Source organism: Salmo trutta, chromosome 12 (genome assembly GCF_901001165.1).
Source record: "Salmo trutta chromosome 12, fSalTru1.1, whole genome shotgun sequence".
NCBI lineage: Eukaryota > Metazoa > Chordata > Actinopteri > Salmoniformes > Salmonidae > Salmo > Salmo trutta.
In genome coordinates, this window is record NC_042968.1 from 81,893,184 (window position 1) to 81,919,768 (window position 26,585).

The 26,585-nt window shown below is 41.7% G+C and overlaps 3 protein-coding genes across 7 annotated transcripts in view; 2 read left to right on the forward strand and 1 right to left on the reverse strand.

Moving 5' to 3' along the window:
- The first annotated feature begins 1,522 nt into the window (after window positions 1-1,522).
- On the forward strand, window positions 1,523-13,418 carry LOC115204412 (rho GTPase-activating protein 31). Its single transcript, XM_029769954.1, has 12 exons — window positions 1,523-2,304; window positions 6,236-6,338; window positions 6,617-6,761; window positions 6,928-7,010; window positions 7,113-7,220; window positions 7,410-7,552; window positions 7,729-7,936; window positions 8,289-8,413; window positions 8,640-8,696; window positions 8,857-9,573; window positions 9,702-9,877; window positions 9,990-13,418. Exons 1-12 carry the CDS (start codon window positions 2,205-2,207, stop codon window positions 12,138-12,140), a joined length of 4,116 nt encoding a protein of 1,371 aa, XP_029625814.1. The 5' UTR covers window positions 1,523-2,204; the 3' UTR covers window positions 12,141-13,418.
- Window positions 12,443-26,069, reverse strand: LOC115204414 (uroplakin-1b). Of its 3 annotated transcripts, XM_029769959.1 has the most exons (13): window positions 25,964-26,055; window positions 24,210-24,334; window positions 20,331-20,468; window positions 20,162-20,224; window positions 19,444-19,566; window positions 17,870-18,790; window positions 16,909-16,989; window positions 16,402-16,602; window positions 16,138-16,212; window positions 15,612-15,746; window positions 15,016-15,195; window positions 14,470-14,553; window positions 12,443-13,623 (listed from the first exon to the last, which is right to left on the reverse strand). In XM_029769959.1, exons 7-13 carry the CDS (start codon window positions 16,978-16,980, stop codon window positions 13,573-13,575), a joined length of 798 nt encoding a protein of 265 aa, XP_029625819.1. In that variant the 5' UTR covers window positions 16,981-16,989; window positions 17,870-18,790; window positions 19,444-19,566; window positions 20,162-20,224; window positions 20,331-20,468; window positions 24,210-24,334; window positions 25,964-26,055; the 3' UTR covers window positions 12,443-13,572. The 3 variants fall into 3 exon arrangements, with proteins under 3 accessions (XP_029625819.1, XP_029625818.1, XP_029625820.1); XM_029769958.1 differs by having other exon boundaries at window positions 17,870-19,566; XM_029769960.1 differs by lacking the exon at window positions 16,138-16,212 and having other exon boundaries at window positions 17,870-19,566; window positions 25,964-26,069.
- Window positions 26,070-26,159: 90 nt separating this feature from the next.
- Window positions 26,160-26,585, forward strand: part of zbtb20 (zinc finger and BTB domain containing 20) — a 49,342-nt gene continuing 48,916 nt past the window's right edge. For 2 of the 3 annotated variants that reach the window (XM_029769957.1, XM_029769955.1), the window contains exon 1: window positions 26,280-26,523. The gene's annotated coding sequence lies outside the window, so the exon portion shown is untranslated. The other variant, XM_029769956.1, reaches the window with a different exon arrangement.

Sequence of the window (26,585 nt, forward strand, 5' to 3'; positions counted from 1 at the left end):
CTGGAATTTTCCAAGCTGTTTAAAGGCACAGTCAACTTGGTGTATGTAAACTTCTGACCCACTGGAATTGCAATACAGTGAAATAATCTGTCTGTAAACATTTGTTGGAAAAATGACTTGTCATGCACAAAGTAGATGTCCTAACCGACTTGCCAAAACTATAGTTTGTTAACAAGGAATTTGTGGAGTGGTTGAAAAACGAGTTTTAATGACTCCAACCTAAGTGTATGTAAACTTCCGACTTCAACTGTATATATATTTTTATGACTCATTACGGTTTCTGTCTGAACATTCCTATGAGTGCCACTTTCTACTCCATAGCTGTTGCTCAGTGATAATTGACACTTCCGCATTGTGCTGTTTTATTTCTGATAATTTTCAAAACCTATGAAGATGTCCAGTGAAAGCAAATATGCCATTTTTTAACACAACACGCTACAGACTTGGATACACATTATTCTGAATGTTAATCAATAAAAAATGTCTGTTAAATTCACTGCTCTGTTTTGCCTGATTACAGTGGGTCAAGTCACAGGGTATTGAGGGAGGAATTCTCGTATTGTTACAACACCAAAAAATGTTTTTGTATAAAGTTGCTAATATGGCCATACTGTATATACAGTGTGGCTCTGACACTACCTAAGAAACATCAAGGGTATGTCAATAGGGTGGCAGGTAGCCTAGCCGTTGAGTGTTGGTCCAAAAACCGAAAGGTTGCTGGTTTGAATCCCAGAGCTGACTTGGTGAAAAATCTGGCTGTGCCCTTGAGCAAGGCACTTAACCCTAATTGCTCCTGTAAGTTGCTCTGGATAAGAGTGTCTGCTAAGTGACACATGTAATGTAAAATTAATTAATTTGGTAGTGCACTCATTTCTTGTTTGAACAAGGAGGGCAACAAGACTTTGAGCAGATCTACAGATTTCCAAGAAACAATTTAAATCAAACAAATGTATAACTATAGCAGTTCGTTAAAGTTATTGTTCATTCAAGTCTGTTTTCAGACTTCAAATGGTCTAATGTTGAGTAGTCCACATCCTACGCCATTAGTGTTATAGATCCAGCTGTGTGCTTCAAAATTAAATGAAAACCCTGAATGTCATTCAACCTACCCAGTAGCCTTGTATTTTGGCCTACTTAATTGTATTAATGTTGTTTTTTAAAGTATTGGTTCATTATCAGTTGAACATTTATTTCGATAGGAAGCGTGCTTTAAACACGTGGTTGGAAAGCTTCAGTCTGCTGTAGAGGGAAAATGATGAAACAGCTAAGCAGTCAGTAACAAGAACCATGTGTCCACCCCCCCTTTCCCCATCTGCGCCCTTCAAGCCCTCATTTCACCCCCCCCCCCCACTTCCCTCTTACTTCAGAACTGTTTTTGTTTTCCAAACAAGGCTCTCTGTACAGGAAATTGTGTACTTTGGGAGCATTCAGGAAGGCAGAGAGCACATTTCCTGTTAGGAATATGGCAACAAAAAAAGTGTGGATAAAAGGGGTCAGTAATCTCTAAACCAGAGAAACAGCAGTCAGCTATTCCCCTCCCCTGACTTCACTTCCCTCCCCTTCTCACAGTCTTGAAATTTCAAACCTCCATGCCACTCCAGTGCCACAACTACCATGACCTTCGAAACATGGATAAATTGAAAACTGGAAGCAAGAAGGATAAAGAAACAAACACAGAAACAATATTCCTGCGCCTCACTGGGTACATCTCCACAGATACAGGGGAGCCAAAGAAAAGGGAGATTGTCTGGGCGGGAGGAAAAGAGGAGCGAAAAAAGACAGGCAGACTGAGTAAAAAAACTACAACAGGAAACCAACTAATTCTGATGCTGTTTCTGCAAATCCTTCTGGGATAAATCACTTCAGAGGACTGCCATTCCCAATCCACATTTCCAGATATTTCACAATTATAACTGACTATGGTTTTTCCCTTATATTTTTGATAGATTGATTGGAAATGTATAAAGCACTAAGAAGCTAAAAGGAAAAGTGACGTCAACTTTATTCTTCTCACAAGGACTTTTCAGTCTCCCAAACTGTTAGTGTTGTTGGTCAAGATGTGAGTGGATGAATCCTTTTTGGGCGGTTTGTATGATTTTTACTTTTGGGCTTCAATTTTAGCCTTTCCCAGGGTCTGTTGGATCAATGATTGTATATTTGAGGATTTGTTTGTTCTGAACTCCTGGACTAATAACTGGATCCAGATGAAGAATAAAGGAGCCAAGCAGAGGTCCAAAAAGAAAGGAAGTGAGAATGCATTTGACTGTGACTTGACAGAACATCTACAGAATTCAGGAAAAGACGGTAAACTAGTTTCTTTCGATGTTTATTATGTTGCTTCCCTTTCCTGCTGCTTCCCTTTTCTAGCAGATTTCAGCAGATTTCATCATGTCCCATAATAATGACCTCATGAATTCAGAATGCAAACAAACTGTTACAGCAACAGAGCCCAATTATTGGTCCATATATAGTCATTATTTAATGTGTACTGGATTTATTGAGGGCATTGTCATATTTCATGTTTTCAGATTTATTAAACATAGTAATAACCTGAATAAACAACAAATAATAATAGTTATGATAATGGAAAAATAATAATACAGGATGATTTCGAAAACATTTTTCCAAATCCACCTACATTGAGAAAAGGTGTTCTCAGACCAAACACTTAACAATTTAACAACTTGGTCTAGATTAGGTAGACATTTTCATTTTTTATTGAGCTATTACAATGTTGGTACTTTGGTCTGAGAACAGCTTTTCCTAAATTCACAGCGAATTCTCGATGACTGTTCGATACAGGATATGTAATGGTGCAGTTGAATTATCAATACATGTTCTGTATGGAACACCTCTAAGGTTTTAGGAGAATTCTGAATTAGATTGAGCCTTATTCAACACCTATGTTAATTAGATTGAGCCTTATTCAACACCTATGTTTTTGGGCAAAGAATATGTTAAACCTCTGCTTTGGATGATTTGGTAAACTTGTGTGTGTGAGAAATTGGTTAGGAAAGATCCCAGCTGTTTACATAGTTAACAGTTAGACAGTACATTATTTAGTTTATTCAGGTGTGTGATGCAGATGTATGTTGCAATTTGGACATCAATGGACATGTGTTTTACATTTCATGAAGTCCTTTACGCACCCACAGAGGGGATTTGTTACTTAGGGTGTGGCTCCTGGTGTTTTTGTCAACTTCTCACCAAGAGGCCTGCGTCTTGCTCTCTCTCGCTCTCTCTCTCGCTCTCTGTCTCGCTCTCTGTCTCGCTCTCTGTCTCGCTCTCTGTCTCGCTCTCTGTCTCGCTCTCTGTCTCGCTCTCTGTCTCGCTCTCTGTCTCGCTCTCTGTCTCGCTCTCTGTCTCGCTCTCTGTCTCGCTCTCTGTCTCGCTCTCTGTCTCGCTCTCTGTCTCTGTGTGAGGATTCTGGGTGGGCAACACTGTTCACAGGGGCAGTAGCAGCCGACAGATCAGAATTCAGACAACAATTTGAGGATGGGTGTGTTTACCCAGATAGTATTTGAATGGAGGTAAAAATAGTTGTATGAAGTGAGGTCATGCGATGTGACTTGGAAACCTTTTACTTTGAACAGATTGAACCGATTTAACAGCTAAACAGAATTGATCAAGTAGATCCTTTTTACACAAGACACATGTTTCTGTTACAGGGGGAGAAGGGACTATAATTTACTGTATATGGCTAATATGATACTTTTAGTTTTTATTTGTCAATTACAAGTGGCTTGTGATGATATCTGCTTTTGTTGACATGACACTGCAATATCAGCTGTTGTTGACTGTCACTAACTCTGTCTGACCCTAGATAGGGAAGAGAAAGAATGTTTTATAATGACTTCATTTACACAGACAATTTACCTACGAGGATGTTATCCAATTTAACAATCAACAGCATCTCATTCAATAAGCCGTATTCTTAGATTCCTTTTGAATCCACGAGAAAATTTCCAGGCAAGCAGGAGTTTCGTTCTGAGCAAATACTCAAAAGTAATGTTGAATCAAATCCCATTCGGACCAGGCAGCTACCATTTTGACCACAGGCATGTCACTGCGAGTGTCTGTTCAGATGTGGGAGAACAGACTTTCATTCATACAGCCCATGGGAACCTCTGGGCAGATTGTTTCAAAGCTCCAAAGCTGGAATGAATTGTTTTTGTTTTGCTTGGCTAATGTTCAGCTGCATATCAGCGACATCCTCATGTCTACGTGCGTACTGATTTTATTGTTCAGGTTGTTGTTCATGAGATATGTTAAGAGTCTGAAAGTAAGGGAAACGATGTTTAAGCTGACATTGATCTATGCCACTGTTCCACTATAAGGTATTGTATAGCTTATATACAATAGCTCTGCATTCTCTGGGGACAAGACATCCACGCTTGTCATTGTGTGGCTAAAATGTTAAACAATCCACTGTCACTGGGCCACGCCACTGGCCAGATGGTTCCTCATCCCATTGTAAAGAGTTCTGGGAAGGGCCTCATCATGGGGCGGCAGGTAGCCTAGTGGTTAGAGCGTTGGACTAGTAACCGAAAGGTTGCAAGATCGAATCCCCGAGCTGACAAGGTAAAAAATCTGTCGTTCTGCCCCTAAACAAGGCTACGTTTCTCTTCTAAGGTTGTTGAATATAATGGTTTGCCGATTTCAGTCCAGAGTGGAATCATTTTGGCAAAACGTTAGTCTACCTCCTTGCTATGCTGAAAGAAAAACTAACATATTAACTGCTGTAGTCTATGCTATACTGTGCAAAAGAGGAGCTATACATATTTTATTTTCAGTTTAAATGTATTATAAAGGTGTCCCTTGATTTCCAATAATATATTAGTGTAGAAAGCGACCCTACGTTCCTCCTGAATACAGAATTGTAGATAACATATTTTCCCATGTGGCTCAGTTGGTAGAGCAGAGTGTTTGCAACACCAGGGTTGTGGGTTCGATTCCCACGGGGGATCAATACGGAGAATTTTTTTTTAATGAAATGTATGCATTCACTACTGTAAGTCGCTCTGGATAAGAGCGTCTGCTAAATAACTAAAATGTAAATGTAAGAAAAGAGACCCCACTAGGGAATAAAGTTTCAAAAGCAATAGAGAATTGGGTGGTAACATTTTGAAAGGCCATTTTCTATTAGAGGAAGTGTCACAAGTAATACCAGCTGCAAGGATTTGGGTGTGTCCACCTTCCTCTGAAACAAACAAACCATGTTTAACTTCCTGAGAAATTCCACCTTCTTCACAATCAACAACCTTATGGAATAAAAAGCAGAGCTACTGTCTAAAGTATGTTTAGAATAAATAAGTACTGATACAATTTATTCTAATGGCAATCTGTTTCTCCCAAACTGCCCTTCTCTATCCTTCTCTGTCATGGAAAAAAAGGGTTGACTCAAAGAATGAGCCAAAGATCCAGATTCTGTTTATAGCACACACAGTATTAAAGGTCCAGTGCAGTCAAAAAACGTGATTTCGTGTGGTTTATTTGTATTTCCACACTACGAGGCTGGAATAATACTGTGAAATTCTGAAAATTATTGATTATGCCCTTTTAATGTAAGAGCTTTTTGAAAATACAGCCTGAAATTTTTGCCTGTTTTGATGGGATGGAGTTTTGGTCTCACCAGTCGGTAAATTAGTTAATAGACCAATAAGAAAGAGTTCCAAACCTCTCTGCCAATAACAGCAAGTTTTCCGTTTTCCCCTCCCCACTCAAACCACTCCCAGACAGTCCTAGCCAAAAAGCTATTTTTGTTTCTTGTTGACCATTTTAATTGAAAACAATCACAATAAGGTACTTAATCGTTACCCAGAAATGATCTGATATTGAGATAAAATGGCTGCATTGGACCTTTAAACTGACCCTGTCTAGTTCACAGAGGCACTCCTCTTTCTGCTTCATGTCAGCAGTTGAAATGGAATGCCAGAATTTTCCTAACTGCTAAAACCCAAGTTGCCACGTTTGCCATTCACCTCCCTAGACTGAAAAAGTTGCCTATTACAGAAAACCTATATTACAATTTCTCTTATAAATCATAGCTTATTCACATAACTTAGTAAACAAAATCCTAGTGACGACAGTGTTATATGTTGACCTTCACCTCTTAAAATCTGTATGTTGCCAGACTGGACCCTCCAATTTTTTTTATTTGGTTTTCTATGTATGTGTGTCTTTTGATGTCGAATGTATGGTTAAAACAATCTTTTTTTCAATATTTTTTTTTCAGTTCCTCAAGTTTTAAGGACATGTGCAGAGTTCATTGAGAAACATGGTGTTGTGGATGGAATATACAGGCTCTCGGGAGTCACCTCCAATATCCAGCGACTAAGGTAACTATTTTAGCCACCTAAAGTGCCTTCCAAAAGTATTAGGACAAGGAAGTCAAAGTTGGTGTTTGGTGCTCTATACTTAGCATGTTTGAACAGTAAGTTTATAGATTTAGGCCATTGTGAACATACCATGTTGGACAACTTATGTCTATCCAATATAAACACACGTTTCTACATTTCAATCTTACAAAACATACATATACATTACTAGAGGAGTGTGGAAGCGTCATACGTCTCCAGCTGTATTGATAACCATGTGTTTGTGTGCTTACTTACAGACAGGAATTTTGCTCTGAGTTGTGCCCTGACCTCACAAAGGAGGTGTACCTCCAGGACATCCACTGTGTGGGCTCCTTATGCAAGCTGTACTTCAGGGAGCTACCCAATCCCCTGCTCACTTATGAGCTTTACAAGAAATTCACTGTGAGTACTGTTCAAAGAGGTAGGGTCTCTACCTGTCCGTAATACGCCCACTTTGTTAACCAGAATGTCTCTTTGATTTATATTAGGAATGAGTCCTTTAATAGTGAGTCACATTCAAAGAAAGAATGACATGCAACATTGATAATACTTGACTTTTACTGTGTAGGACACCGTCTCAGTCCAGGAGGACCATGAAAGGCTACAACATATCCAGGACGTCATTAAAGAGCTACCACTCCCCCACTTTAGGTAAAACTCACATCAGCCCTTTTGCTGCCTCTGTGATGTACCTTTCCATTGTTTATATGTGGTTAAAAAGCTAAACAAATTGTGTTTGTCCTCTCTCTTCAGGACTCTGGAATATCTTACCAAGCATTTGGCCCACCTGGCCACCTTAAGTCCCCAGACTAACATGCACACCCGCAACCTGGCCTTGGTATGGGCTCCAAACCTATTGCGGTGAGCTCTACACTAATTGTACACAAACCAATATCACCTTATCCAAAACATACTAAAACACTTATATGATAACTATATTTTGTTCTTCCATTTTGCTTGAGTTATACTCCAGCTGATATTTAATGTAAAATACCTCCTTGGTTGTGACTGAAAGCATTTCTACTTCCCGTTTGGCTATGTGTTTTGTAGCTCGAAAGATATTGAAATTACATCCTGCAATGGGGACATGGCTTTCCAGCAGGTGAGGGTTCAGCAGACTGTGGTTGAGTTCATTTTAAATCACACTGAGCAGATCTTCAACCATGCAGCTGCACCAATAAAAACGAAAGAAGGTACGTTGTTTGAAAGTGTTGATTGTGTGCATTTAGAGACTTCCTGAATGTTGCCCTCTTGCTTGTTGCACTCTTATCCTAATTTTATGTTGCCATTGGAAAACACATTGTATTTACTGTCCTCCTTTCTACCTGATGCCAAAAGGATTTTTTTTAAAGACATTGTTTCGCTACAGGACCCAGTTTGATGTGTGGGGAGAAGTATGCCACTCTTCCTATCAGTGGCCAGGGTGGGCCAATGAAGCTGATGAGCCTAGAGGAGGCCCAGGCCCGCTCCCTGAGCCCTAACCACCCAGCACGGAAAGAGCGACAACGGGAGAACAGTCTACCTTACACCAGCACTGCCACACTGTACCATACCGTCATAGACATATCGGATACCAAGTGAGATGGATGAGAATTCAACTGACTGATTTATTTAGTATACTTAACAAACATGCTTAATACACATCCTCTGGGCTGCCAGGCACCTGGATACATTTGGCAGTGAAAACATGAATCAAAAAACACCTGGTCAAACATAGTATACAATCTAACAATAACCCCGAAACAGAGTACACAGTAAAATACCCTGCAAATAAGTCTAGGTTGATTGTACTGTTTTAGCAATATGTATGTTCATTTGTATTGTTTTGTTGTACATTTTGCTTTTGCTCTTCAATGAACACATTGAACTTCAACAAATAACATCCGAACAAGCCATGTTGTTAACGTACTTCATCTCCCTGTCTGTCAGAGGAAAGGTTTCTGGGAAATCGAAGAAGTGGAAGTTCATCTTCAACCTGGGCAAGTCTGTGACGGACTCTAAGGGAAGACTGAGCCGGAATGGGAGCGTGTTTATGAAAGCACAGAATATCACAGGTAAAGCATGATGAAAACGCTTATCAACCAATATAGTGAACCCATTTCACTGCTAAGGCTAAATGATATATCAAGGTTGCAATAGAATGTGTACTATCTTACTATGTTTCCCATGATAAATTAAATGATCAAATGAAAATTAATATCACACAAATAAACATGCTACTTGAAATAATTAAGATTATGATACAGAATAAAATAACATGACTACATTGTTCGTTCACAGAAAAGGCAGCTATCCGACCAGCGAGAAGCATGGACTCTTTGTGCTCTCTGCAGACAGGTGGGGCTGAATGCACTACATTGTATACAAAACACTTGTGTCATCGTTAAATCTACTCACAGCAGTTCTCTCTCCTATAAACAAATCTTAATTTGCTTTGTAAATAAGGCTGAGACGATGTGTATCTAACAATTTGCTTCTCGTTTGATTTCCAACACAGATGATGACAAGGCAGGAAAATTCAGCTCAGCAGGCGGGGCCAACGGTTTCTTTGCGCCCGGCATAAAATCCAGAACACTTGAATCTGACACGCTCCATGATGTCAGTGAACAGGACCAGGGGCGGGAGTTTGAGATGAAGAGATCGAGCGAGGCCACAGGTGGCAGCAGCCCTAACATGAAGAGAAGGGGCTCTCCACGCGTCTCACCACCACAGCAGAAGGCTCTACCCGAACAACTGAAGGTTTTCAAAGGCGATGATGACCTCAGCAGCTGCCAGCCCAGCTCCCCTAAGAACAGGAGGATGCTGTGTTCTGGCTCCACCCACAGCAGTGCATCCAGGCCCTCCTTCCCTGGAAGTCTCTTTCCAGAGTCCTCCCCCAGGCATCAGCGCAAGGCTCTCAACATATCAGAGCCCTTTGCTGTGTCTGTGCCCCTGAGGGTGTCTGCAGTCATCAGCTCCAACAGCACTCCCTGCAGGGCACAAGGGAAGGAGAGGCCTGCTGCAGCTGCTCTGAAACCAAGCAGAGAGACCTCTCAGTCAGAACAGAGTGACAGTAGTGCCAGCTCAAGTTACAGAGAGCACCCCCTTGGAGAGAGCAGTGTTGTGAGTGAGAGCAGTATCTATAGTAACAGCAGCTCAACCCCTCTGGAAAAGGAGGAGAGACCAGCAAAGGAGAGGAGCAGAGAGGAGGCAGTTTTCAAAAGGGTGACAGAAGGTAGGTCATGTTCACCTGTTAACATAGAAAAAAGCCTGTGTGTGTGCGCTCAGATTAAAAACCTTCCTCATCATCCATGGTAATATTGTCTATTAATAAAATAATTACATATCTATTTATTTTATTAGTTTCGAGAAGTGAAGGAGAGGTGAACGATGTTCAAGGGAAGGTGGAAGTATCTGACCGGAGACAGTCTTCCACTCCCACCACAAGAGAGGAAGATCAAGAGAAACAGCAATTTCCTGGGAAACAACTGGACAACCCGCCAGCACCACAGTATGAGCCAAAAGAACTGACACAACTGGTATGTTTACTCTCCAGTTTAACACTGTGCTTCATCACAGATAATATACAAAGAATAACACAATGACAATGACCGTCGCTTTAATAAGCATTTGTAATTCATGTTTTTGCAGGATATGGGATCTTTACCTATCAAGGAAGAGCTGTGGTCTGACCTCCATCTTGAGCTGAAAATTACTGAGCCTGAGATTGACATTATGGATGAGGAGTTTATGCCTGTTTTCTGTTCCACTAAGAAAACTTGTGAGGATGTTAAGGCAATGCCAGATGCTCCAGCAAAAAGAAGAAGCAGCCTTCCAACTCACTCGTTATTATATAAGGGACAGCCTTTGATGCCCGTCAGGCCTGCACTGACCTATCATGGTGCTGACACAGTAGCACACACAGCAAGAAAGCACTCCTCAGACACACAATGTCCAAATGACAAAATGTTACATTTCATGGTCGGCACAGATATGAAAAATACACCTCTACACGCTGCTGATTCAACAGATAAAACAAAAAACAAACTACACACTTGCTCAAAATCTAAGCTCCCAGAAACCGATAAACCCACTTTCGTCAAGCCACGGCCTGTGGTTACTCACCTCGCAGAGCCAAGTTTACATTCTACTCAACAAAGCCAGGTCACAAAGAGTTTGCAGCCAAGGGATGTCGCAACAGACATAGGCATGTCTGTAGCAGAGAAAGGAAAAGAGCCATCAGGGAAAAGTAAAAGTCAAGATGGGGTCAAAGGGCTTTTCCATGACAATGGAAAGAATGCTTTGTCAGTTGTCATGGGAGGCATTGAGAGGCTTTCAATATGTTTGGAAGAAAGACCCCACCACACCTTGGGGCTACCACACCAAGACGATGAGGATAGATGTGGAGGACACTCCGAGTTGGAGGACTTGGAGGAGGAACCTTGGGAGGAGGTCTTCCGCTCCACCAAACAGTGGGTAACCAGTCCTCTCCATTCACCCACACTTAAGGATTTGTTTGGAAATCTAGATGTGTCATCGTCTTGTTCTGCAGAAGAAGGTTTGAGCTCCAAAGAACTAAACGTTCCTCCTCTATCTAGAGATGACAAATCAACAAATGGATCATGTCCTTTTAGGAGCATTGAAGTGTTCCCAGGAAATAGCTCTCAGGCATGCAGCAGCAAAACAGAGACCAAAATCACACATCTACTTCCCTTACCCTCCAAAACCACCCTGGTCGGTGATGATGCAACGAGAACACAAAGAGGAAACAGCTGCACAGCCAAACAGAAAAACACCTCCTCATCCCAGAGGTTTCACAGACAGATGTCTTATGAAGCATCTCATTCAGAAAAAATAGAGCAGAACAGCTTTTCCAAACACAGGCCCTACTCACTCAATTTGGATTTAGGACATCGACGCATCAGAGACATTTCTAATCAGCAAAACCTTGAATCAGCTGAGTTGTCCTCCATTCAGAGAGGGGCAGTGACACCGTCTGAGACCAAATCCAACGGCCTGTCCCAGGAACTGGAGCTGTTCCTGAGCCATCGACAGGCCCCTGTGCGCCGGAACTCGGCCCCCGTCAGTGTGTCGTCTGTCAGGACGGCCTTCATGGTAAAAACGTGTCAGGCTAAAGCCGTGCCTGTCATCCCCCCCAAGGTGCAGTACAGCCACATACCTCATCCCAGGCAAGATAAGGGCTCTGGTGCAGGAAAGGGACCAGAGAAAGAATTCACAAAAACCAGGGGAGATAAACTAGATCCTGTACCTCTTCTTCCCTCTATGAGGGATCTAAAGGAGGAGTTGGAAAATAAGGAGCCAGTGCCCAAATCCCAAATAAGGCAGCCTATTGCAGAGAAATCTACAGAGACTAATAAAACTACAGCTACTTCAGACCCACCGGTGCTGAGGAGGAAACGCTCCTCCAATGCAGAGGCCTTTTCTGATTGTCCAAGACCTGAAAGGTCTACGGTTCTACAAAGGCCATCCTTTAGGAACCGCCAGAGACCACAGAGCCTCATCTTGTTCAGTCCACCCTTTCCCATCATGGATCACCCACCGCTGGGGGATGATGCCAAGCTCATCCTCTCGCCCATCAGAAGTCCAACTGAAACATCAGCACTTGATGTCTTTTCAAAAGAGATGGCAGAGAACCTCAGGACCCCAGAGGGGGTGACCCTGCGGAACAAAATGACAATACCCAAGAGTGGACAGAGACTGGAGACCTCGACCAGCTGCTTTTATCAGCCACAGAGGAGGTCCATGATATTTGACAGCAGAAACCACAGGCAGATTGAATGAGACACCGGACAGTTTAACCAGTCATGTAGCTACATGCCCCTCAGACTATGTTTCTCAACACTACTCTGGTTATCCTCCTTTTCATCCTCCCTGTTCTTGGACTAATGTAAATGATTTGATCAATATTGGGTCTATAAATCTACCTTTGATATGAAACTATTTGGGGAAAATAACAGTTTCTTTGTTTCCAATGCTCCACCAATCACCTCTCTATCCTGCACTAAAATAAGTAATCTGGACTCGTGGTATGTGAAGATGTGTGTATTTCCTTCAGCCCAAATCATATGCAGTAATTATCAATATTCAAATGATATTTTTTTTATTCAAATGTTAGACATATTTTGTAATGTGCATATGAAGGATAGACAGCCAAAGAGAGGAAAATGTTACATCAACCCATATTGCCATTGGTATTTCAGAGAAGCCATGTACCGGTAGTTTATTTGTTTACATCTCGTCATTAGCAATCACAAGATTGCCTTTTGGCAAAGACAGTTGTACCTTCAGTACTAGCTAGCTACTTTGTTATTAGTTATACCTTTTGTCTTAAATATGTTTGCGAACTGAATAATGACTTCATATAGTATGAACCCGCTGACGTCCAGCTATTGTCACTGTGATCAGCTTTTATCCTAACAGTATCAGGGTAGTGTTTTTTCAACATTCTACGTAATGAGAACTGCAGAAAACTGCTCTGTTAGTTTTAATTGTATTATGGACTGTAATAGTATTTATTTATCCAATTATTAATCTATAGATAGTCATTAACACACTTGACCAATTCTTAGTTGTTTTTTTGTTGATACTTTTAAGATGGACAGAGTGTGTTCTCTTTATTGGTTTGTAAAGTAATGTTTTGGTAAAGTCCGATGTGCTTTTAGAATGAGGAGGCCAGATGACAGAAATACCTAAAGTGTCTGATGTGATAATTTTATCTTAAAAACGAAGCTTTGCTGAGAACTGTTTTGAGTTATAATCAAAAGGAATTGAGGGAAATGGATGTGCTGGCACTTATAATGGTGTAGATTGTGAAAAAGAGGACTCAAACACTATGCATTAAATGTTGTGAAGATTTAAAAAGATATCAGAACAGGGATTCTGGTTGTTTGCAGCTGTGTTGACATAATACTACGCTTGTAACCTGTACAATTTTGTATTGAGCAAAATTGAATGTATTATGTATAGCAACAAAAAATTAAGAGTACAGATTATTGTATGGGACAATTTCCAAACTTTTTTGAGAAAGGTAATTTGAAAAATAAAATTCTATTTAGTACATTTATTGGTTCTCTTAATTTTGATTAGAGACATTAAAATGTAATGAATTGTAAGGTTATTTGTTGATCATAACAAAAAAGTGTTATATTTGCATTACTTCTTTACTGGTAGGTCTGAACTGAAGTTTTTTTGAAGATTTCTTTGTTGGTCATCCTCAGAAATCCAACTGAGTGTAGTGGAAAATGACTCCCAGTATCACAAAGAACTGCAGGGAAAAACAAAGAAAACCGTTGATCCAATTCTCCATATCGCTTTTATCCTATTTTTTTCCACCACATTTAAAGGGGCAATCAACAGTTGCTACATCAATTTTTGAGATTATAAATTCACTATATGTACCCACTGATTCTCATGACTCATGAGCTTAGTTTAACTGTTGTACTCCATCAGAACCCAAAATATAAGCTTGTTTAACTCAAATCCAATTTTATTTGTCACATGCGCTGAATACAACAGGTTTCACCTTACCGTGAAATGCTTACTTACAAGCCCTTAACCAACAATGCAGTTCAAGAAAGAGTTAAGAAAATATTTACCAAATAAACGAAATAAAAAATTATAAAAAGTAACAATAAAATAACAATAACGAGGTACAGGTTAGTTGAGGTAATTTGTACTTGTAGGTAGGGGTAAAGTGACTAGTGTTTGTAAACAAAGTGAATGTAAACAAACACTGTATAGCCTCTAAACATGGTTAGAACTTTCATTTTTATGTCATGGATGGTCAGGTCTGCATCCATCGCTCTGTTTCTGAATTTAAGAGTGATTATATTTCTCCAGCCCTATCCTTCACTTTTTTATCGAAACAGTGGTGGGGACATGCTTTGATATTGTTTCTACTGCTGATTGGCCCTTTTAAGGGGAATTTTAAGTAATGCCATCTTACAATATTTAGGCCTACATGATGAAACAAAACTTATTTTGATTAATGCATACATTGTCTCAATGCTAGAGCAACTACATTTGTTTCTGCAGTGCAGATTTGTTTGAATACTGTACTATTGCATACAAAACACATTTCATGCTTATGGCTAAGAAAGTCTTTACTCACTGTCCAACACAATATGGCGAATCCAAACCATGAGACTCCAAAGCCGTGTCTGATCAAAGGACCAGCAATGTAATCATAACAACCCTAAAAGAAAGATAGATGACATTTTATATTAGAGCGCTGTACTGTTTAATGGAGTATAACCCCTCTAGGCACCTCCATCATTTAACCACACTTTATTCAGATCGAAGCTAAAAAAACAAAAAAGGTTATTAAATGGTTCTTCATTGTCCGTTCATGGAAGAACTATTCACAATAAAAACTCGGTAAGTCACTTTATAAAAAATATTACTTATAATTTTTTCAATTAACAATTAGATATGTATTTTCATGGTAGCTTGAACATGAAATGATCTATCACGCTAGCAACCCTAGCTAACGTTAGATAACGTTATTTACTGCTAGCCAGCTTGTTAGCTAGGGAACCCTTTGCTAAACCATTTTTGCTGCACTCCCTCAGTCTTTTGGGGTTTGTGGGGCACTCAATAATGAGGGGATGGTGAACATTTCAGTGTGGTCATTGACAAAGTCAGCTTTGAGAATTACCTGTGCATGCAGGAAAGGGCTAACCCCGATTTTGCAGGCCTCTAAATGGCTGATGGCTCCCATAGCGTCCTGCTGACAGCATTGTCTGGGCCAAGGATAATCAGCATCTGTGTTCTGCTGCCTGAAGTGGGACTCATACTTCACCCAATCCTCTGGCCCGTACACTCCACAGCACTTAGACTGCAAGAGGAGCACTCTGGTTACTAAAATGCGTCAGTTAATAGGGACAGTTCAAGACCATAAACGATTTTACATTACCAAACTGTGGTAGTATAGAACAGTAAGTAAATAATAAATCATAATCAAGTAGTCAGTACCACTGGGCAAAAACTGGTTGAATCAACGTTGTTTCCACATCATTTCAACCCAAAAATTTGATGTTTAATCAATATGGAAAACTGATTGGATTTGCAAAAAATCATCAATGTAAGGACATCTAATCTTTTTCTCGACCATCTTTTAACCTAAATCCAATAACATGGTGACATTTGTTGTTGATTTCACATTGAATTCATGTTAGTTGTCAACTCAACCAAATGCAAATCAAAACTAAATGGTGAACTGATGTCTGTGACCAGTGAGGTAGGCCTAGTTACCTCAGTCATGAACCGGTTCCATGTTTCTGTTATCCTGTTGATTACATAGATCTGGTCCTGGGTGCTGGGCAGATTATCTGGTAGTGGTTTGTTGTAGTTCTGTAGCATTTGCTTCAGGAAGAGGTCGGGGACAAACTGAGGAGATGCATCAAAATGTTGAGAAGATAGCCAAACACTGGTTTTATTTAACATTTTTATTTCAACTTTATTTAACTAGGCAAGTCAGGTAAGAGCAAAATCTTATTTACAATGACGGCCTACCCCGGCCAAACCCTCCCCTAACCCGGACGATGCTGGGCCAATTGTGCGCCGCCCTATGGGATTCCCGATCACGGCCGGTTGGGATACAGCCCGGGATCGAGCCAGAGTCTGTAGTGACGCCTCTAGCACTTCAATGCAGTGCCTTAGACTGCTACGCCACTCGGGATCCTTTATTCTATTTTTTTATCATAATATTGAGTGTAGCAAAATCTGAAATATAATATGCCAAGACCATTTTAACAATATATTAATATTAATGATTTACCCAGTCTTTATGTGTTGCAGCAGTAATAGCTGATGCCACCTCAAATGCATATATGATCACCATCAGGAGGATGTACTACAGTTAAAACAAAAACATGTCTGAGTCATGAGTTTTCTGGCCAAATGTTCCAGCAGGCCAAACCAATTATGTTTTTCAGTCAAAAGGATAATATTAGAATGCCTTTAATAGCATAAGTATACAGGCATAGAATGCCTTTAAAATGTTATTGTTGGAGATGTGATAGGGTATAGCAGAACAACTCACAGCTAGTAGGATCTTTCTTTTGGACACAACTATGGCGTGCATTCCCAAGATCGACGTGCAGAAAAGGGCAAACCCAGTGAAAAGGCCTATCCAGGCTCCCCTCCAGATGCTGTCATTTCCTGTGGCATACACTAAAACATACAATCCGCCCCGATCCGATATGAAGAAGATACACATGGCCATCAAGGCAATCCCGCAGCACTGAAAACAGAGGGGAAAGGGGGATACCTAGTCAGTAGTTGAGACAAATGAAATCAGAGGTAAATACTTTTTTTTTTTTTCAAATATTTTTTTAAACCTTTATTTAACTAGACAAGTCAGTTAAGAACAAATTATTATTTACAATGACGGCCTACCGGGGAACAGTGGGTTAACTGCCTTGTTTAGGGGCAGAACGACAGATTTTTATCTTGTCAGCTCGGGGATTCGATCCAGCAACCTTTAGGTTACTGGCCCAACCACTAGGCTACCTGCTGCCCCTCACTATTTCATATTAGTCAAACTTACTGCAATGACCAAATTGCCCCAGATAATCAAGGCTCTAAAGCAGCGGTCCTTGGTGTCCAAATCAGGTGTCATGTTTCTTCTCTGTATCAAAAGTAAAACATAAATGAGTAGATGTGCTTAACATTTCTGCATAGACAGTTATAAACTAAACCAGTCACTATAGTCAAGGTAATGGCATAAACATTTTTACATCTATAAATGTATTAATGAACAACAAGTAAATTCTAAAAGTACAAGACCAGACTGGACTTAAAACCCAATGCGTTATGATGATTCAGGTGACACTGGGGCCTGTAAATACTGGTGTGTATCAAATGTACATGGTGTCAGATTGAGAGGTGTTGTTGTTCTCAGGGAGACAGGAATCTGTGTGACAGCAGATTCTCATAAAGAAAATAGAACTATAAAACCGACCAGTATGATTAATACCGGTCTACAACCTTCTTTCAGACAGACTGAATACTAGATCTATCAGAGTCAGACAAAATCACTAATTTTCATACAAAATCCTGTAAATAACAGTGTTAGTAGGGAACTGATCCGTGCCCTGTCATTGCAAACCACAATACAAGTGAAGATCCTACTAAATAAAACTTAAAAATTGTTATGCAAGTTGCAAAAACTATTATGTTTACAGTAAGATGTATTTGGTAACACCAGTAGCCCAGGCAAAACTGAGGTACAATCTAGATCAACTCACAGACCTCTTGACCTTCATGAGTATCCCATTATTGTGGTACACTTAAAAAAAGGTTCCAAATGGGTTCTGCGGCTGTCCACATAAGAGAACCTCAATGGAAAAGGTTCTACATGGAACCCAAAAGGGTTCTACCTATGGGGACAGTCGAAGAACCCTTTTTGGTTCTAGATAGCACCATTTGTTTTCTAAGAGTGTATTTTAAATATCACTGAAGCGTCATATGTGTAGTAAATGTGAAAACAAACACAGATAAAGGCTTACCTTGGTAAACAGAGTGACCTGTGAGACACATCCACAACCAAATAAAGAATGAACGCTCCCCACGACTGGTCTTTCATTGAAGTAACATGAGATTGTGAAACCTGTTAGGTTAGTTATGAATGTTTATTGTAAAAGCAAGACAATCCTGAGTCATTACAAACAAAAGTGACCCAAGATAACACCTTGGAACAGACAGTTGATTCTCAACTTTAATGACTGTATTTCCGCAAAACCAAAACTTAATGGACCACCAAATTGGGAAACTGGTCCAAAAAGTGTTGTCATTGTTGCTAGATTTCATGTAGGCTGCTCACTTATAACAGTTCTGCCAAGTGGCAACTGAGTATGCCTAGGCCTATTCCAAATGTGAAACTATGACCATGTTCTTGGTTTAAAGTTTATCCACTGCATACAGTATGTCATAACTGGATGATCACTCGTTATAACCATAGCATTATGTTTTTCTGTTTTCTCGATCTGCCATGGCTTGCAGTCTTTACAATGATTGGAGAATCATCTTGAAACATGAAAAGCATAGATCAGATAGTGTGCGTCGCTTGATCTATCACTATGTAAACTACACATGGTACCGGTCTGTCTCCATGGTGACATAACATGGCACTTTCTACAGTCTTCTTGCTATGGTGGCTAACAGACCTAGTTACCATGGTCCTATCTATTATCAGTGATGGGCTTAAAGAGGATAGAATTCAAATTCTGAAGAATTACATTGAATTCAAATTCTGAAGAATTATTGTTTCCCCAGAGTCTCATTATTTACAACGCTGTGGTGCCACGGGGGCTTACTCAAATGAAATGAAACGCATCAGGAGTTTCAAGGTCGATGTGTAGCTGTGGCAGACAGATAGCACAAGGGCCTGTAGTGGCCATTCCTTCACAGGCAGAGTACAGTATGTTTTTCTAAAATGAAAAAGTGGAGGAAGAAAGTGGGAAAAATTATATTAAGCATATAGGTTATTTTCTGAGATTAAATAGGCTAGAAGGGAGGGTGGGAAAAGGCCAGGTGCCCAGATGATAGCAATACATTATAGAGATAGCCAGAGAAAAAAAATCCTTCAAAAAAAATTAGAGAATCAATCATTTTGATTTGATTCATGTCGTTAATGCTTTTTAATGAGCTTTAACCTACAATTAATGAAACTTTGACTTAATGTCTTGAAAACGTCTAAACCCAGATTGCTTCATTATAGTGGCTCATCTGAATAGCCTATTTGGTGACTGGCTGAGCATTGAACAGTCTGCCTGGGATACTAAATAAAAAATAAATATTTGTTTTGTATACTTCTGTTGCATTGAAGTTATTCTGCAATTGAGATATCAAAATTGTATCACAAGGTTGTTTGTATGTCTGGTCTTGCTAAATTGTAATTTGGACTATAAAATAGCTAGCCTACTTCACAATCATTGCCATTTTACTAAGACTTGGTCTATACATTGCTGAGGCAGTTTATAGTGTAACATAGCCTATGTGTATTCCTGTGAATGGCCTATGCTAGCTGGTGATTTGGAGTCCCCCCGGAGATATACAGACGACACTGTGAGCAATGAATTACGTTTTACTCATGACTGAATGATGCAGTTGTCTTCTGCAGTGCATGGTAGAACAGGCTGCTAGCCTACTCTATTTTCTCTGGTTTGCTGTTGGATTCTTCTCTGTTTCGAATCTTCAATTGTACCTGAGCAGGAAAAAGGGTGACTTTCCATTACTGAGCAGTTATATCCTTAAGCAATAAGGCACGAGGGGGTGTGATACATGGCCAATATACCATGGCTAAGGGCTGTTCTTAGGATAAGGAGTGCCTGGACACAGCCCTTAGCCATGGTATATTGGCCATATACCACAAACCCCGAGGTGCCTTATTGCTATTATAAACTTGTTACCAATGTAATTGGAGCAGTAAAAATAAATGTTTTGTCATACCCGTGGTATATGGTCTGATATACCACGGCTGTCAGCCAATCAGCATTCAGGGCTCGAACCACCCAGTTTATAATGTAGGCTACATAGTGCAGGGGATTCATGGTGACCCAACAACAACCCAACAACAACCCACCACCTCTGCTAAACAACCCAACTCTCATCCTCTGTTTATATGTGGCAATACACACAGGGTAAAAAAAGCGCAATGAAAGGATTTAAAAGGGTTCAGGTTGCCTGGGCAGTATTACTGCCTTGATGCCAAGAGGCCAGGCAAAACATGTAATAGGCCTTGTTATTATATCTGTATGGTCTCTAGGCCTTTATCTAAAAACATAAAGGAGTCATCTAACCTGTTCTAACATGAACTGAAGAGGATCGTCTGGCCTGTCAAAAACCAGGTTCTCAGCAATCTCCTGTAGAAAGATCACACAAAAAGATGATTAGATTGGAAACACTCTATGCCCATGTTTCATGATCACCAACTTTTGTTTCACTTCAGAAGTAAAGTGCTTTTCTCACCTGAAAGATCTGAAGAATTTGATGACTTTCCATGTATTTTACAGAGCGCTCATAGGGGTCCAAGTAGGATGGCACAGAACATGAAGACAGTTCAGCAGTCTCTGTTATAAGCACTTTGTCTGTTGCTGGGTCTGCCATCTGAGTAGAGAAATTATTACATTGTCATTTTTCCATACTGCATGATATGACACTCCAAAAACCTGTATACAGGACTAGGAGGAGTTTCAGTGATGAAATTGGCATGAACAAGGACCTCTGAAGAATGAAAAAGTGAAATGGTCTTTCAAATTATCCATAACCTGTTTTTTAAAGTGACAGGTTACTAACATCACCGACAAGCATCACTACTCTGGACGGTTCTGACTTAGAATGTCACGCTCTGACCTAGGAGAGCTGTGTTTTCTCTGTTTAGCTAGGCCAGGGTGTGATAGGTGGGTGGGCATTCTATGTTTTGTTTTCTATGTTTTGGCCGGGTATGGTTTCCAATCAGAGGCAGGTGTCTATCGTTGTCTCTGATTGGAAGCCATACTTAGGCAGCCTGTTTTTCCTGTATTTTTTGTGGGTAGTTGTTTTCCGTTTTAGTTGTAAGTACCTGATGGAACTGTCTGCTGTCATTTTGTTTTGTTGTTTATTTGTAGTGTTCATTCTTTTTTCATTAAACTACAAGATGAACATATTCCACGCTGCACCTTGGTCTACTCACTTTGATGCCTGTGACAGAACTACCCACCACAAGAAGACCAAGCAGCGTGGGCAGGATGACTGGACCTGGGAGGAGATCCTGGATGGGGCAGGACCCTGGACAAGGCCTGGGGAGTATCGCTGTCCTCAATGGGAGATCGAGGCAGCGAAAGCGGAACGGCGATACTGGGAGGAACAGGCAAGAAAGCAACAACGGAAGCCCGAGAGGCAGCGCAAAAAAAAATTGGGGGGGGGGGGGGGGCACACGGGTAGATTGGCAAAGGCGAGTTTAAGACCTGAGCCAACTCCCCGTGCTTACCGTGGGGAGCGAGTGACCGAGCAAGCACCGTGTTATGCGGTGATATGCACTGTGTCGCCAGTGCGTACTCACAGCCCGGTGCGCCCGGTGCAAGCTCCTCACCGTTGCCGTGCTAGAGTTGGCTGGCAGCCAGGGAGAAGTGCACCGGCTCAACGTATCTGGTCTCCAGTGCGTCTCTTCGGCCCAGGTTATCCTGCGCCTGCTCTACGCACGGTACACCTCATTCACTAGCACAGCCCAGTTCGTCCTGTACCAGCGCTCCGCCCTTGCCGGGCTAAAGTCAACATCGAGTCAGGGCGGGTTGTGCCAGCCCTAAGCACCAGACCTCCAGTTAGCTTCCACGGCCCAGTATACCCTGTGCCTGCTCTGCGCACCCAGTCTCCTGTGCGTCTCCCCAGTCTGTTGAGACCGGTTCCAGCTCCCCGTAGGAAACCTCTAGTGATGATCAATGGTCCGAAGCCTCCAGTGATAATCCATGGCACGAAGCCTCCAGTGATGATCCATGGCTAGGAGCCTGTAGGGATGATCCATGGCACAAAGCCTCCAGTGATGATCCATGGTCCGGAGCCTGTAGGGATGATCTATGGCACGAAGCCTCCAGTGATACTCCATGGCCAGGAGCCTCCAGTGATGATCCATGGCACAAAGCCTCCAGTGATGATCCATGGCGTGGAACCAGTAGCGATGATCCATGGGACGGAGCCTGCAGCGAAGGTCCCCAGTCCGGAACCTACAGAGACGCTCTTCAGTCCGGAGCCTCCAGCAACGCTCCCCAGTCCGTAGCCTCCATCGACGCTCCTCAGCCCGGAGCCTCCAGCAACGCTCCCCAGTCCGTAGCCTCCATCGACGCTCCCCAGTCCGGAGCCTCCAGCGACGCTCCCCAGTCCGGAGCCTCCAGCGACGCTCCCCAGTCCGGAGCCTCCAGCGACGCTCCTCAGCCCGGAGCCTCCAGCGACGCTCTTCAGTCCGGAGCCTCCAGCAAAGGTCTCCAGCCCGGAGTCTTCAGCGACGGTCTGCAGCCCGGAGTCTTCAGCGACGGTCTGCAGCCCGGAGTCTTCAGCGACGGTCTGCAGCCCGGAGTCTTCAGCGACGGTCTGCAGCCCCGAGTCTTCAGCAACGGTCTGCAGCCCCGAGTCTTCCGCGACGTCTGCAGCCCAGAGTCTTCAGCGGCGGCCTGCAACCCAGAGTCTTCAGCAGCGGTCGGCAGTTCAGAGCCTCCGGCGCTGATCCACGGTTTGGTTCCTCCGGCGACACAGAAGCGGGGGGATCAGCGGGCGGTGTGGGGCTATGCCCCGAACCAGAGCCGCCGCCAATTATAGATGACCACCCGGACACTACCCAATAGGTTCAGGTTTGCGGCCGGGAGTCCGCACCTTTGGCGGGGGGGGGGGGGGGTACTGTCACGCTCTGACCTAGGAGAGCTGTGTTTTCTCTGTTTAGCTAGGCCAGGGTGTGATAGGTGGGTGGGCATTCTATGTTTTGGCCGGGTATGGTTTCCAATCGGAGGCAGGTGTCTATTATTGTCTCTGATTGGAAGCCATACTTAGGCAGCCTGTTTTTCCTTTGTTTTTTGTGGGTAGTTGTTTTAGTTGTAAGTACCTGACGGAACTGTCTGCTGTCATTTTGTTTATTTGTAAAGTGTTCATTCTATTTTCATTAAACTACAAGATGAACATATTCCACGCTGCACCTTGGTCTACTCACTTTGACGCCTGTGACATAGAATATGTGGACAACTACAAATATCTAGGTGTCTGGCTAGACTGTAAACTCTCCTTCCAGACTCATATTAAACATCTCCAATCCAAAATTAAATCTAGAATCGGCTTCCTATTTCGCAACAAAGCCTCCTTCACTCACGCCACCAAACATACCCTTGTAAAACTGACTATCCTACTGATCCTCGACTTTGGCGATGTAATTTACAAAATAGCCTCCAACACTCTACTCAGCAAACTGGATGTAGTCTATCACAGTGCCATCCGTTTTGTCACCAAAACCCCATATACCACCCACTACTGCGACCTGTATGCTCTCGTCGGCTGGTCCTCGCTACATATTCGTCGCCAGACCCACTGGCTCCAGGTCATCTATAAGTCTTTGCTAGGTAAAGCCCCACCTTATCTCAGCTCACTGGTCACGATAACAACACCCACCCGTAGCACGCGCTCCAGCAGGTATATCTCACTGGTCATCCCCAAAGCCAACAACTACTTTGGCCGCCTGTCCTTCCAGTTCTCTGCTGCCATTGACTGGAACAAATTCCAAAACTAGCTGAAGTTGGAGACTTATCTCCCTCACTAACTTTGAACATCAGCTATCTGAGCAGCTAACTGATCGCTGCAGCTGTACACAGCCCATCTGTAAATAGCCCAGCCAATCTACCTACCTCATCCCCATATTGTTTTTATTAACTTTTTTGCTAATTTGCACACCAGTATTTCTACTTGCACATCATCATCTGCACATCTATCACTCCAGTGTTCATTTGCTAAATTGTAATTACTTCGCCACTATGGCCTATTTATTGCCTTACCTCCTCACGCCATTTGCACACACTGTATATAGACTTTTTTTCTATTGTGTTATTGACTGTACGTTTGTTTATTCCATGTGTAACTATGTGTTGTTGTTTGTGTCGCACTGCTTTGCTTTATCTTGGCCAGGTCGCAGTTGTAAATTAAAACTTGTTCTCAACTGGCCTACCTGGTTAAATAATGGTGAAATAAAAATAAATAAAATAAAAAAGTGACAGGTTGTGAGAAATGAAGAAAATAGAACGTAGGTCTCTAATTGCGTTTTCTCTCATTACCCTATATCAGCACATACCTTTATGAACAGTAAAACGAAATTACTGAAATTAATTGACAAACACCCACCTTTTCGTATGACAAGTTATTGTTTTTCCTCCGTTACTACAAAATGTCAATGCCACTGATCTTTAGGCGCAGTGGTGGCTGAATGTGAACCTCCCCGGGGCGGGTGTTAGACGTTTCCCCAGCAACTGTAAACAAGAGCGTTTGTGAAGTCATGTATACAGTTTTCAACAGTATAGAAAGGCGCCCAGTTGTGAATTTGAACTAAAGACACCAGTCTGCCTAGTAGTAGAGAAGGGCTGGATACGAGATACCTTAGCAATTAGCAATATTCTCCCAATGTTTTATTATATCAATCATTCATGGAACAGCTACAAATTCCACTTATTGATGAAATAATTTTGTTCATTGCATCAATAAATAGTGCTTTGTTTAAAATAATAAGTAACTGTAGAAACGATTTAGACCAGATTAATCCATAAAAACGATTTAGACCAGATGAATCCATAAATATGCCTGCTATGCCTAATTGATTTTAAAGTGTTAGGACATGTTCAAAAGAATGATCGTTGTATTCAGTTGGTGTCATGTCTACCACCGAATATTGTTTTTATATGTAGGTTAATAGTCTAGCAGTTAACAGCCTCTGTGACACTGAGTGTCCTCCCCTGAACCTGAACCCATAATAAAATGACATACAAATATCCGCCAGATGGCGCTCGTAATCAACTAAAAGTACACGTCTCACAATATCCGGAAATCTACAAATCGGGAAGAACATTTAGGCTACTGCCATGAGAAATGGCGTTTGTTTGACTCAACACCCAGCTATACTGTACATTGTTTGTAGTTATGAGATTTGTCTTGCTGTACTAAGCGAAAAAGGAAATACGTTTATATCATTTTAATGGGCTACATTTTCTCAATGGTTCTCTTCATGTTGTCTTTCATAATCTAATATAGTAGGCCGAAGCACGCGCATTATTGTTATTATGCTATGACACACGTAGCCCAATTATCCTACAACATAGCTTTATTCATGAAACATAACCTCCTGATAAGTATGAGAACGTAGATGACACTTGGGATTTTGCAGATACGTTCAACATCGTGGTGTTGCCTGCAACTAATACCCCACGTTTAGAATATACAATAAACATTAACTTCATCTCAGTTTAAGGTTGATTATTCCAGTCTAGACATCAGACAAGCGCGCGCGCACACACCACACACACCTGTCACTGTCTAGACGAGGAGGGGGCACACGGAGGGGGTACGAGGAGGGGGCACACGGAGGGGGTACGAGGAAGGGGGGTCACTATTCTTTATTTCTTGCCAGTCAGAACATAATGTAGGTCTGTCTATATGTGAACGCATTGGAGAACAACATTTTTTAATATTGCTTTACTCAATCTGATTGGCCAGCTAAACCGTCAGCATTTTTTCCCCCACTTGGCTTGAGGTCAGCTAGGGACGTTGAAAAATAAATAAATGAGAAAATAGAAATGCGTAGAAAGTAAAAGACACGGCAGCCAATCTAGCTTGTTGGTGCTAAAAATGATAGGCAGGTACGTCATCCAATATAAAGCTGCAAACCAATCGGTAGCGGTTACTGACAACGACATTGTCCAATGCAAAGTACAGACACATGATCGACATTTTTCTCAATTGACTGCCCTTTTGATCGAGGATGGAATATTGAGACTTGAGAGAGTGCTTCTGTTTAAATTATAGACCAAGAGTTATAATTCCAATATAGGCCTGCTTCATTATATTTTCGGATAACAGCTTGTAAGACGAAATGAACACTTGATTACCTCTATAACAATGATTTCCTTAGAGAACATTCTGCGGACAAGACATACATTCTGCATGGATGAGCATTTCAAGACCCAGAGAGCAGAATTTAATTAAGAAACTACAGCCTTCGGTTGTCCATATTGGATCAAACAACTTCCCCGTCTGCGTAGGAGGAACATTTACTACTTCAGAGCCCCAATGGAGCCAGTTTCACCGTCCCACCGCGCTCCGTAGAGAGGGTATACGACTCAATGATTGGGGCAAAACCACGCTGACCGATATATCTTCCAACCTACACCGCTCAAGAGATGGCTCTCTGTTCCAATCGTAAGTGAAAAGGCGTGCCTGTCCAAAATATTCAACGTATAGTTAAAAAATGGGTGGGTACATTTTAAACTCGTTTAGGTCCTCTATGAAGGTAGGCTGCAGCGTGTGTTTATTGATGAGATGAAAGAAGATGGAAGTGAGAAATGAAACAAAGTAAGGGAAAATATTAAAAAACTCGAAGCCTTGCCGGGGAAAAACCGGGGAAGCTGCGAAACGCTGTCGCCACTGGAGAACAAGCTTAGGACAGCAGGTAAGAAATAGGAAAAGTGAGGGAAGGGGCGGGTGTTAATAGTATCTATGTTAGGCTATTTA